This window comes from Amblyraja radiata, chromosome 8, assembly GCF_010909765.2.
Source record: "Amblyraja radiata isolate CabotCenter1 chromosome 8, sAmbRad1.1.pri, whole genome shotgun sequence".
Classification (NCBI taxonomy): Eukaryota; Metazoa; Chordata; class Chondrichthyes; order Rajiformes; family Rajidae; genus Amblyraja; species Amblyraja radiata.
This window is the reverse complement of record NC_045963.1, coordinates 30,293,642-30,307,634: the sequence shown is the minus strand read 5'-3', so window position 1 is coordinate 30,307,634 and position 13,993 is coordinate 30,293,642. Positions and strand designations below refer to the sequence as shown.

Genomic DNA, 13,993 nt, shown 5'->3' with positions numbered 1-13,993 from the left:
TTCAGAAGCCTGTTACCAGAAGGATAGAAGTATGGTGGTGCGTGCATTTGAATGATTTATTGATTGTGCTCTAATTAGGAGCATCTTTGCAAAGTCTTTAATTATAGTTTTTGGCATGCAAACCCTTCCCTTCATTCTCAGCCCTAACCCCAACCTTGCACTACCGGTTCTCCCACTTCAGTCAACCGTGGATACACAGATGCAGAAACACTAGTGTTTTGCGCAGGGATATTTCTGGAGTTGTTGGATAAATAAACCTGACACATGAAAGTGTGCATTTTCATTGATTATGGAACATAACATTGCCTCTGTTTTTTCTTTGCAGGTGACTGCTGGCTATTGGCTGCTATTGCATCACTAACCCTAAACAATGAGGTTCTAAACAGAGTGGTTCCCTGTGAACAAGACTTTGGCTCTGATTATGCAGGAATCTTCCATTTCCGGGTAAGTCAAATCACGATGACCTTTACATTTCATTGTAAGGGAGCAGGATGCCAAAGTGTGAATTGGAGGTGGCTCCTTAATGAGGATCAAAGAGCTACCTGGAGTTTTGTCTCTTCCAAGTATGGTGAAGATGATGGGTTGAAATGTGTTTATTTTTCAATGCAAGGAGTATTGTAGGAAAAGCAGATGAACTTGGAGCCTGATTTGGTGGTGTGGCCATTGTAAAAACATGGTTGCATGAGGGACACGACTGCGGCTCAAAGTTCCAGGGTTTCACTGTTTCAGATGTGATAGAGAGGAAGGGAAAAGAGGTGAAGGCGTTGCGCTACTTTAGTCTAGTTTAGGGATACAGTGTGCAAACAGGCCCTTCGGTCCACCACATCCGTGCTGACCATCACTCACCCGTTCACACTAGTTCTATGTTATCCCACTTTTCCATCCACTCCCCGCACACCAGGGTTAATTTACAAATGCCAATTATCCTATCAACCCACACGGGTGGGAAGAAACTGGAGCACCGGGAGGAAACCCATGCAGTCACAGGGAAAATGTGCAAACTCCACACAGACAGCACCCGATGTCAGGTTTGAACCCGGGTGTCTGGTGCTGTGAGGCAGCAACTCTGTCAGGGGTACCACTCTGCCGCCCAATCTAATACTAAGCTCGAGACTGTCGCAGTGGCACTAGGAGAGGACATACTGAGGCAATATAGGTGAAGCTTAAAGATAAGAAAGGTACAGGCTCTCTAATGGGATTGTATTGCATGCTCCACAATAGCCAGTGGGAGATAGAGAAACAGATATAGAGACAGATTACCAAAAGATGCCAAAGCAACAGAGTCGGCTTCATGGGTAACTTTAACTTGTCCGATATTGACTGGGACTTGTTCAGTGACAAAGGCATGCATGGAAAAGAATTTGTGAGGTGTATTCAGCAGGGTTTCTTGAAACAGTATGTAGATAGTTGAACCTGAGAAGAGAGCATACTGGACCTTACGTTGAGAAATGTGCCTGGCTTGGTTACTGGGGTTACAGTGGAAGAGCATTTTAGGGAGAGTGATCACAAGTCTACAAGTTTTGAATGGGGAAAAGGTTTAACCTTGTGGGAAGATACTAAATTGGTATAAAGCAGACAACGTTATTGGGCAGGAGTTTGCGAGCAGTTGTTACTGGGTAAGTCCACATCTGTTATGTTACTCCTCATTACCCCGCAGATCTGCTCTTGCTCCCCCTCCCCCCAGTTGCAACAGGGACAAAATCACCCTGGTCCTCTCCTTTCACCCCATCAGCCATCGCATACAGCACATAATCCTCCGACATTTTCGCCACCTCCAACAGGATCCCACCACCAGCCACATCTTCCCATCCCCACCCATTTCTGCTTTCCGCAGAGACCATTCCCTACACAACTCCCTTACTTTTTCACACAGGGAGTTGTGAGTCTGTGGAATTCTCTGCCTCAGAGGGCGGTGGAGGCTGGTTTGGATACTATCAAGAGAGAGCTAGATAGGGCTCTTAAAGATAACGGAGTCAGTTGATATGGTGAGAAGGCAGTAACGGGGTACTGATTGGGGATGGTCAGCCATGATCACATTGAATGGCGGTGCTAGCTCGAAGGGCCGAATGGCCTACTCCTGCACCTATCGTCTATTGTTAGCATCCCTTCCCACCCAAACCATCCCCGCCACAGGTACCCTCCCCAGCTACCGCAGGAGATGCAACAGATGTCCTTGTACTTCCTCCCTTAACGCTGTCCAGGGATGCTGACAGTCCTTTCAGATGAGGCAGAGGTTCACTTGCACCTCCTCCAACCTCTCAGGTGAGGTCCCGGAGGATTGGAGAATAGCCAAGGTTGTTTCCATCTCTAAGAGAAGTAGAAATAATCCAGGGTAGGATGAGGCTGATGAGTCGCATGTCAGTGAAAGGGAAACAATTGGAGAGGATTCTTCTGGATAGAATTTACTTCCATTTAGAAGAGAATGGATTAATTAGGGAGACTTTGCATTCAGCAGAGCACGTTTTACTAACTTGATGGATTTGTTTTGAAGAGGTGAGAAAGGTAGGATGGTGGATGTTGTCTGCATTAATTTTAGTAAGGCATTTTATAAAGTTCCTCATGGCAGGCAGAACTGGTTTACTGATAGAAGACAGAGAGAGGGTTGTTGTTGAAGGATAATATTCAGGCTGGACTTTATCTTGCACTAAATGTTATACCATTTATCCTGTATTTGTACATTGTGCTTGATTTTAATCATGTGTTGTCTTTCTGCTGACTTGTTAGCATGCAACAAAAAAGCTTTTCACTGTACCTCAGTACACGAGACAATAATAATAAACTAATCTAAACTAAGATAAACTTAAGCAGAGTGTTGCTGAAGTGATGAAGGTTGTGAATGGAGACCTGGCTTAAAAAATAAATCTGAATTAATTTTTTAAAATTCATAGTGTTGGTCCTTCTCGGAATTGCGGAAGACCCCTGTACTGATATAATCTCTTGATGTTCTTGTATAGTTCTGGCAGTATGGAGAGTGGGTGGATGTGGTGATCGATGACAGGTTGCCCACAAAGGATAATGAGCTGATGTTTGTGCACTCAGCTTCAGGAAATGAGTTCTGGAGTGCTCTGCTGGAGAAAGCCTATTCAAAGTAAGTCTGCAATTTTTGCCACGAAGATAGTATTGTCAGCCATGACATTTTTCACTTTATTTAGTTTGGCTTTTGATGTCTGCATAATTTGGTACAAATCTTACCACTGTCAGATCTGTGAATTAATTTCCCAGAGAGTTCATAAACTCTAGGAGCAGAATTAGGCCATTCGGCCCATCAAGTCTACTCTGCCATTCAATCATGGCTGTTCTATCGTTCTCTCTCAACCCCATTCTCCTGCCTTCTCCCCAAACTCCTGACACCCAGTTGAGCCCAAGAATCTATTTGATGCTGCATTGTAGGACTGAGCTGGTACTGCACTGTCAGAGGTAGTGTTTGAAGGAGTTGTTAAAGCAAGCCAAGTCTGCTCTCGTATGAAAGATCGACACAAAGTGCCGGAGTAACTCAGCGGAGATGCTGCCTGACCGGCTGAGTTAATCCAGCACTTTGTGCCCGTCCTTGGTATAAACCAGCATTTGCAGTTCTTTGATTCTATATTTCTGCCCCCATATGTGACTGATAATGATTTAATGTAGAACCATTTCCTTGGCTAACTTTGCCCTGTCAAATAGGCAGTCTATGATTAGAAAAGATAATCAGGTTATTTGTGGAAGCTTTCAGTGCAAATATTGGTGCTAGATTCCTTGCATTTTCCCACTTCCAAAATGTTTGGGATATCCCAAGCTCATGAAATTTGCTTCATTCACCACACAGAATAATCATTCCATCCATCCCCAGCGCACCCTACCTTTAGTATTTCAGCTCTATGATTTACTACTGTAATTCAAGAAGGATTTTCATTAACATGTTACAGGCCTAAACTTCTTGTCTCCTCTCTGAAAGCCGGAATGCCTGCTTGCAACCTCAATTCTGACCAAATTTCACTTTCTTCACTTCACGTCAGAAATGTGTTTCTGATACTGGATTGAGGCTTGCAAATGAAATAGAACATAGAGCAATACAGCACCTGAGCAGGCCCTTCGACCCACAATGCCAATGCTGAACATGGTGCCAAGTTAAACTGATCTCATCTACCTGTACGTGATCCATATCCCTCCATTTTCTGCATTTCCACATGCCTATCTAAAAGCCTCTTAAAAGCCACTATCGTATTTGCCTCCACCACTACCCGTGCAATGCGTCCCAGGCCACCACTACTTTGTATATCCGCCTTGCACATCTCCATTAAACTTTCCACCTCTCACCCAGGGCCAGATTTAGATGAAGAGAGGCCCTAAGCTGTTCCACTTGTGAGGCCCCCTCTGCGTTGGTTTTCAGCGCTGGTGGCGAGGCCATGGCGGCCAAATCTCCCACAATTCAAAGCGAGGGAGAAAGTGCCCAGCGCCGACCAGTTGCCGTTGCCGTTGCAGTGCGCATGCGCAGGGCGGCCGATGATGTGCTGGCCGTGGTTGTGCGCATGTGCAGGGGGGGAGGATGTGCATGCCGCAGCAATGCGCATGTGCAAGGCGGCCTGCCGTGCCGGCGGATGAGGAGCGAGCGGAGCCCGGTGGCCCGGACACGGATAGCGGGGGGAGATGGAGAGAGAGAGAGATAGAGAGGGGAGCCCGCCCAGAGTTGAACGGTAGGTGTCCTGCCTTGGCCGGAGGCCCCCTAGACCTCGAGGCCCTAAGGTTAAGCTTGTCTAGCTTATAGGTAAATCCGGCCCTGCTCTCACCTTATAGCTATGCCCTCTAATGTTGAACATTTCCCTCTGGGGGGGAAAAGGTTCTGCCTCTCTAGGCTATCGATGCCTGTAATCATTTTATATACTTCTATCAAGTCTCCCCTCAACCTCTGACATTCCAGAGAAAATAGTTGGTCTTAAGTACTCAGCTGGTGTAGAAGGGGAGATGGAGACCATGGTCATGATCATGTTGAATGGCAGGGCAGACTTAAAGGCCCAATGGCCGCCTCCTTGCCTCTGTTTTTATATATTTGTGTTCTTATGTGACTTGCGTTGTGTTCTTGTGACAACGTTCTACCGCTGCACCACAGAGAGCATACTAACGTATGGCATCTCTGTGTGGTATCTCAGCTGCACGGAGGCGGAGAGGAGAGCTCTTCAGCGCGTCGTCAACAGAGCGCAGCGGATCATCGGGACAGAGCTACCAGCCTTGGAGGGCATCTACCACACGCGGTGCCTCAGGAAGGCCCTCAGCATCCATAAGGACTCATCACACCCCTGCCACGGTCTGTTTCAACTACTTCCCTCCGGCAGACGTTACAAGGCCTTCTACGCCCGAACCTCTAGACTCAGGAACAGTTTTATCCCAAGAGCTATAGCGGCTCTGAACCGGCCCTAATGAGTGCCCCCCCACCCACCCCCTTTGGACAGTCTCCCTCAGATGGTCACGTCAATCAATTCAGCTTGTTTATTTATGTATTGTATTTATTTACCTTTCTTGTACATCAGTGGAGCTGCATACTTAATCTCGTTGCACTGACGTGCAATGACAATAAAAGATATATTATATATTATTATATTATGAAGGATTAATTTTGATGTATTAATTTCCCAGGTTAAATGGGTCCTATGAAGCATTGTCTGGGGGATCTACAACTGAAGGCTTTGAGGATTTTACAGGGGGGATTTCAGAGTGGTATGAATTAAATGAAGCACCAAGCAACCTCTTTAAGATCATACGAAAGGCATTAAAAGCTGGGTCACTACTTGGCTGTTCCATTAATGTAAGTATTATCTTAATCCAGAACTCTTCATTCTTGGATTCATTATTTGGTTTAAAATGTTGCTTACTCCAATAACAATCTATCAAATAGCGCTAATTGAGAGAATTAGATCATTGATGTTTACCAAAATGTAGCCTTATTCATATAATCGTGCTCACACATCAGCTATAGGTCATAGAGCATGGAAACAGACCCTTCAGTCCAATTTGCCCAAGATCGGGCAACCGACCATGATCCCCCACTTGTCCCACCTGCCCGCGTTTGCCTATATCCCCCTAGACCTTTCCCATCCATGTACCTGTCCAAATGTCTTCTGTTAAATGTTGTTACTGTACCTGCCTCAGCTGAACCATGTTTTGGCAGCCGTAATAAGCTAGCACTGTTCTGCATATTTAGCACCGGAGATCTGGAGTGAGATGCCAACAAATGACATAAAGTACTGGGGTAACTCAGTGGGTCTGCCAGCATATCTGTAGAACATGGGATAGGTGACGTTTTGGGTCGAGACCCTTCCTCAGACGCTGTCACAACTTGTGTTCAGACCACCCCAGTGATGGTCAAAAAATATTGTCGAGGTGAACTGCGGTACTAAATTTACCTTTAGATGCTTTATATCCAGTAAGGAAATCTATTTTACAGGTGCAATAGAAATTATGCAGATGGTGGGATAGACTCTACTGCGTAGAAGAGTTGATTGTGACCAATTATATTTTCTCTATAAAACTCCTAAGGTTTTCACTGAATGAAAATGTGTAATTTGTTTCTGAGGAGATAAAGAATTAAATGTATGCAGTCAGAGAATGATTGGAGAAATAAAGGAGTTATTTGGCATTTACAGGTATTGCTCTGTTAAAAGGATACACATTTGTTTTCTATACATCAACGTCTAGGACTTCAATTTAGTTTTGTGTAGAGATACAGCGTTGAAACAGGCCGTTCGGTCCATGCCGTCCATTGACCACTATTACATCTACTCCCAGCGCAGTAGGGGTAATTTCTAGAAGCCCCATTTACAAACCTGCACATCTTTGGGAGAAAACTGGAGCACCAGGAGAAAACCCATGTAGTCACAGGAAGACCATACATACTCTGCACAGACAGTACCCATGGTCCGAATCAAACTCATCCTTTTGGGCTGTGATGCGGCAACTCTGCCATTGCGCCACTGTACCGCCCACTAAAGGATTCCTGACGATATTTACATAATTTATGTTATTGGCATCGGTATAAACAGAGTGCAGTTATTGCATTGTTTTATCACACTATTTTGTGTATAATTATTTTCTAAGGTTCCTTGTTGGTTTTACCCTTCCCGTCACAATCCAATTTTCAAACCTTTAAGGCTTGTATTTAAATCGGATGACCATTTTTCAGTTTATCTGACAGTATTGAAATGTAATATGTATTTTGACTATTAGGCTAAAACAACCTATATTGAATAAAGTTTCACATAATGATAAAGTAGCATGGTGTTGTGTGACTTATAAATTCAAGTAACTGACCTGAATGATAAATAATAGTTGATTGTTTAATGGATTATTGTTTTGTGCATTAGATCACCAGCTCAGCAGAGACAGAGGCAATTACTTCACAGAAGCTGGTCAAAGGTCATGCTTATTCTTTAACTGGAGCGGAAACAGTAAGTCTAAAATAAAGTTTTTTATAAAATAATCCTTACTCTACCAGTGCATTTTGTATCTCCTGAAAGGGTGCGACACTATTTCTCTGCGGTTTCACAAATCCTACTTTGAAAGGAGCCGAGCTTTACTCCCTTCCCCTTTTAATGGATGTGACTCATGCTAAATAAAACAAGTTATACAGGTACAACAAACAAATGACATTTTATCTCTTGCCCTAAGCTGCCAGGCATAGCCCTCATTTCAAACTCTCTCACCCGTCCAGTCTTTGACTCTCTATGCTCAAGTATGTCCTACAGCTGAATTTTAGATCCTTCTTGGACCCCAAGTTTCCCTGCCTAGTAAATCATTCTTGCAACATACCTTTGGAACAGACCTGAATATACTTGTTGATAGATCTAGCTGGACCACATTCTAGGATTATCCTCTGGAACGAAATGTAAGAGCAGCCACCTTACCTCTGCCATCAAACACCTTGCCTGTGGCACCTATACTCTACCTGTCAGCTGCCTTTCAGTTTGTACCACCTGCGAATAAATCAAAAGATTGTGGAATTAAATTACACTCTATAGATTGGAGCACAAAATTCTGACTGATGTTTCTGTGCAATGCCGAGGAAACAAAACACTGTCAGGGTGCTGTCTTTAAGATGAACTAGACTCCGTGCAGACTTGTTGGGTCTGCTCCCCCAACACAATATTCCACCACTCACCCATAGCCCTAACTGTTCAGGCGCAGCTCATTTCTCCTCATCCCCCAGCACTCCCTCCACCTCCTCTTCAACCCCCCTCGTCTTTCCCCTCTCCTCCTCCACTCCCCCAATCCCTTCCTCACCTCTCCCTCCCTCTCCTTTCCCCTATCCAGAGTCACTCACTCACTCACTCCATAACTCATCTCCCCTCCGTACCCCCCTCCTTTCCCTCCATCCCACACCTCCCCCACTCTCCTTATCGCACCCCACTATCCCTCCTGACCTCCCCCACTGCCCTCCTCGCCCTCTATTCCGCACTCACTACCTCCCCCACACCCTCTCTCTCTCCCTCTTTTCCACCTCATCTCTCACTCTCCTTCCTCACCTCCCCCACTTTCCCTCCCCTACCCCCTCTCCCTCCCTACCCCTCCTCCCTTAATCTCCCCCTCACCACCCCAGGATCTTTCCCCTCTCCTTCCCTCCCCCACCTCTCCTTCCTTCTCCTTTCCCCTACCCACAGTCACTCCTCTCCCCTCCCTACCCCCCTCCTCCTTTTATTATTCCCCACTCCCCCCTCCTCGTCCTCTATTCCCCCACTCTCCCTCCTCGCCTCCCTCACCTACCCAGGATCTCGAGGTTGCCGCTCCTCTGCGTTCCCGCAGCAGCAGCCGTTGGCCTCTGTGCCAAGGCGGCGGATCCCCGTGGGTCCGGATGAGAGCCAGCCACAGAGCCCAGGCCTTGGATCATCGCGTGGCCTGTCCCCGTTCCCAGGAGCTGGTCGGGCGAGTTGGGCGCCGCCTTTCCCTTTCACGTCGGAATATTCTCCTTGCTGCGGGCTGCGTTTACGCAGATTGGTCTCCTCTCCTGTCAGTCACCGTCGGCCAATCAGTGCTGTGATGGTGCAGGAAGGGGAGTCAGCCGTCCTGGCCATGGCGGAGACTGACAGGAGAGGAGACCAATCTGCGTTGCGGTGACTGACAGGAGAGACCAATCTGTGCATGCAATGTTTGAAAGATTTTTAAACCTCAATAACTTTAAAAATATACCACCAATTGGAACAAAACTTGTTACACTCGCAACACAGGAGAATGGTAAGGTGGTGAAAAATCGTAGCACTATCATGTACCGTTTTTGCGCAAATAGAAAAACCGCGCAAACCGGAAGATAACAAGATCAGAGTTTTAGTTATGTATTAGACCAAGGGGGACCCGTAGGGTCCCGTTCCCTCAACGCGCGGGAGAGGATGGGGAGAGAAAGTGGGGAGGGGGAGGGCGAGAGAGGGGGGTGGGGAGGGGTGAATGGGAGGAGAGCTGGGAGGGGAGAGAGGGAGGAGAGGGGGAAGATTGGTAGGGGGGGGAGGGGGGGAGTGGGTGGAGAGAGAGGGGGGGGAAGGGGTGGGGGGGAGGGAGGTGGAGAGGGGGGGAAGGGGAGGGAGGGGGAGTGGGTGGAGAGAGGGGGGGAAGGGGTGGGGGAGGAGGGGGGTGTGGGGGAGAGTGCGTGAGGGAGGCAGAGATGGAGCAGGTGGGTGAGGGAGGGGGGGAAGAGTTTGAGTGGTTGGGGAGGGGGCGCATCGTCAGAGGTGAGGGCTGGTTCTTGAACGCAATAATCACTCGCTCCCTTGCTGCAAGAAGACAGCGTGTTTTTTTTCAAAGGCCTTGCGAGCGACACGACTGGCAGCGCGTGCGATTAACAGTGGGAGGGAGGGGCGGGGTAGGCTCCCGGCTGCAGGCCGCCAGATTCAGGCTTCAGGGCCCGATGGGGGGGGGGGGAGGGGGTGTGGTCAGGGGAAAGAGGTAGGGGGAAGAGGAGGGGGGGGGAGAGAGGAGGAAGGGATCGGAGAGAGGAGAGGGGGTTGGGAGAAGAGAAGGGGGGGGGAAGAGTAGGAGGAGGGGGGAGAGGAGGAAGCGAGCGGGCAGCGGGGCGCGCGTCAACCAAACGACTTCAGCGCCCTCAATCGAGACTCCGGAGTGGGGGGATGGGGTCATCCGAACGCTCCCGTAGGCGGCTCCCGGCTGCAGGATTCAGGTTTCAGGGCCAGAGTTGGTGGGGGGGGGGGGGGAGAGTGGTCATGGGGAAAGAGGTGGGGGGAAGAGGAGGAGGAGGGGGGAGGAGGAAGGGAGCGGGGAGTGGGGAGCATAACTGTCTGCGCATTGAAAGTCTGCGCAGCTGGTGGCGAGCAGCAAAGGCATTGTGACGTCAGCAGCTGGCCAGCAGCGATATTTGAAAAAAACAGTCAGCTTGGTGAACAATTTTAGTGAAAATATCAGGAAATAATTGTCCAAATTTACAGAGGAGTGGATTTCTAAAATCATAAGGTAAATTGCCACTGAAATACGCAGGATGTGGTATAGCCGCATGATTACGGGGAAAATAATCCGCCTGTGGGACGGATGATTTTGGGTTACGGGCCGCATTCGGCCCGGGGGCCGTAGGATGCCGACCTCGGCCTAAAGTTTCCTGCTTTCGCTCTCCTTCCTTTTTTTGCATAAAGGCGTTACATTTGCTAGTTTTCAACTTAATGGTACCTTCCCCAAATCTAGGGAATGTTGGAAAATTACACCCAATGCATCAACATCCAGTTTTAAAACCCAAGGATTAAGTCCACCAAAAAACCTGCGCTGTAATCCTTATCCCATGCCATGTTTTATGTGCCGAAATTCTCGCAAAGTACCTTGGACAATTTGATGTATTAAAGGTGCTTTATAAATGCAGAGTTTTGCTGTGTATGCATTGAATATCCTTTAAGACGACAGAAAAAGGAGACGTTATGTTTTCTTGTCACTTAATCCTATAGGTGGACTATCAAGGCAACGAGGAGCAATTGGTCCGCGTCCGTAATCCATGGGGTCAAGTGGAGTGGACTGGAAGCTGGTCCGACAAGTAGGTGTTTTGGTGGAATTTTGTTACAATTTTGGTTATCAAATGTTTATGATCTTTAACACATTCTTCAGAATTCTGCTGTCCCATATCAATAGATGTTTATCGGGTGACACGTCGTGACCCTTCTTGGGTAGAGTGGATGTGGTGAGGATGTTTCCACTAGTGGAAGAGTCTAGGACTAGAGGTCATAGCCTCAGAATTAAAGGACATTCTTTAAGGAAGGAGGTGAGGAGGAATTTCTTTAGAGGGTGGTAAATTTATTGAATTATTTTCCACTGAAGGCTGTGGAGGCCAAGTCAGTGGATATTTTTAGGGCACAAATAGATAGATTCTTGATTAGTAAGGGTGTCCGAGGTTATGGGGAGAAGGCAGGAGAATGGGGTTGAGAGGGAAAGATAGATCAGCCATGATTGAATGGCGGAGTAGACTTGATGGGCCGAATGGCCTGAATCTACTCCTTATCCTTATGACCTTCTGACCTCTTCCCAAATGCCATGAGACCATTGAGCCATTCAACAGCAGCTGATGAGTCAAACAATGTACTTGCCTCAAGCAATGTACTTCACTGCTCTTGTTTAGTTTAGTTTAGTTTATTATTCTCGCGTGTACCGAGCTACAATGAAAAGCTTTTTTCTTGCGTGTTAAAGTCACGGTAAAGACTGTATGTGATTGCAATCAAGCCGTCCACAGGATATAGATACAGCATAAAGGGTATTTATCAAGGGTATAGGAGGTTATCAAGAACGTCAATAGTACTGTGGTTCAATGATACTTTATTGTACCTTGTACAGTGATTTAAAAATAATACAGTCATTTAACATATTACTATACACACGCACAATCCTATAAAAGGGTAAGACCGTAGGAGTTGTAGATTACACAGAGTCGGCACATAGGAGTGCCACATGTTCCGTGCCATCTTTTATCCTTCAAGTTCAAAATTCTTTAAAATGTAGTCTTGACATGGCCTCGAAGGCCCGTTTTTGGTGTTTCGGAGAGAATATCTGGGAGTCAGATGGACATTCTGGATGACATAACTTCCAAAACCTCTATGGCAGACATTTTCCAGACATTCACCTAGCGACGTTACAAAACTTACCTTCAGCGGCGCTGCAGTTCTGCCACTGGCCGTGTGCACGACTTTGGTGCCTTTGATGGGGGGGGGGGGATTAAAATGCCATTTTCTCCTGCCTGTCCGAGATGGATTTCCTCGGCCTGCCAGCTGATGCAAAAAAATCGTTCCGACTTCCATTCTCGGAAGTTTTTAAAAAAAATTGCGGGACAATTTAATCGCTGGAGTAAAATTAAAAAAAAGCTACTTCTAACGCCCTCAACGCCTACAACGGGACGGATCTCACGTAGGGGACAAAACACGGGGTAAGTCGTCTATTTTACATATAAACTTGCTTCTTAGGATGACTTTAATCAAAATTTCCTTGGCGAAAATGTGATTTTGGCCCCATACGAACCGGCAGTGTTTTTCCTGCCGATATGGGGTTAAAATTCACTGCAACTGCAACGATCCAATCGATCGCGTTCCACAAAAACCCACTTGCAAGATGATTTAAAAGCCCATTAATTTACGGGAATTAAACATTAAATTCCTTCCATTTGGCCTATAAATTCATGACTGAGATTTAAAAATCGTTATATTGTGAATTCTTGTGTGAATGTTATTTGGACACTTAGGCTATTTAAAAAATGTTAACCTTTTCTTAAGAAATGGATAGATGTTTAGATCTAGTAATTGAATTTTGCAATTAGCTACAATTAGGTAACTAACTAATTATATGCTTTAATTTCAGGTCATCCAAGTAATATTGTTTCATATTTGCTTCAGAATGCTTCAATCTATAATAACTGAAAATTTCTTTCAGTTCTCTTAATTTATAAGAAAGTTATGGGCTTTTGACTGTCCTCGGTCACAGCTTTTGTGTTAAGTCAATGGAAAAGCAATAGGGAACAAGATGAAAATTGCCATAACTTTTTTAATACTGAAGATATGAAAGTGAATTAGGTGTCAAATTAAACTTCTCTTTGTGCTTTATCTGATGGGATAAATTGCAGACTTGATTTTTTTAAATCTCAAAATGTTGTAACATTGCTAATTCACCAACCTTAGGCCAAAAATAAGGGTGATTAAACACTGGCATAAACTGAGTGCATCATTGTCTGAATACCTTTAAACTGCATGAATAAGGAAGTACACAAACACATAAACACCAAAATGAATAGCTGCAAACTTATTTACTCACCCAACCATGTTCTCCAGGGGTGCTGCGTGACCTGCTGAGTTACTCAGCTCTTTGTCCTTTTGTGTATTAACCAGCATCTGCAGTTTTTTTTCTACATATTCATTTGTTTCTAAGTATGCCTTTTTCCTTTGAGTGTTTCTCCCAGGTACAAACTGAGAAATTGCCATTGAATGGCATTTACAAAAAATTACACATCTTTAAGACGTTTTTGAAATTGCAGTAACACTTTATAACCAAACAAAACTCTGAATCTTGGCTTTAAAAGGAGCTAAGTGTATTACCTAGTGTACTCCAAGATTGACTATGTTGTTCCAATGTCTTTAAGATGATATGAATAGCAGCAGATCAATTTGGGTTAGAGAGTCATAGTCATACAGTGTGGAAACAGGCCCTTCAGCTGAACTTGCCCACACCAGTCAACATGTCCCATCTACACTAGCTGCTTTTGGTCCATATCCCTCTAGACTTGTCCTATCGATGTACCTGTCTAAATATTTCTTAAATGTTGTGATAATACCTGCCTCAACTACATCCACCAGCAGCTCGTTCCATACATCCACCACCCTTTGTGTGGAAAAAGTCACCCTTCGGGTTCCTATTAAATCTTTCCACCCTCACCTTAAACTCGATTCCCCTACTCTGGGCAAGAGACTCTGTGCCTCTACCCTATCTATTCCTCTCATGATTTTGTACATCTCTATAAGACCCCTCATCCTCCTACGCTCTAAGGAATAGTTATTTGTGTTCTTGGATA

The 13,993-nt window shown here is 45.8% G+C and overlaps 1 protein-coding gene across 1 annotated transcript in view; it reads left to right on the top strand.

Annotated features, from left to right (window-relative positions):
* Positions 1-13,993, top strand: part of LOC116976011 (calpain-2 catalytic subunit-like) — a 68,104-nt gene that overhangs the window by 25,881 nt on the left and 28,230 nt on the right. The window contains exons 3-7 of the mRNA XM_033025484.1: positions 326-444; positions 2,955-3,088; positions 5,608-5,776; positions 7,332-7,415; positions 10,899-10,984. Coding sequence (XP_032881375.1) covers positions 326-444; positions 2,955-3,088; positions 5,608-5,776; positions 7,332-7,415; positions 10,899-10,984 — 592 coding nt within the window. The remainder of the gene's footprint in view (positions 1-325; positions 445-2,954; positions 3,089-5,607; positions 5,777-7,331; positions 7,416-10,898; positions 10,985-13,993) is intronic.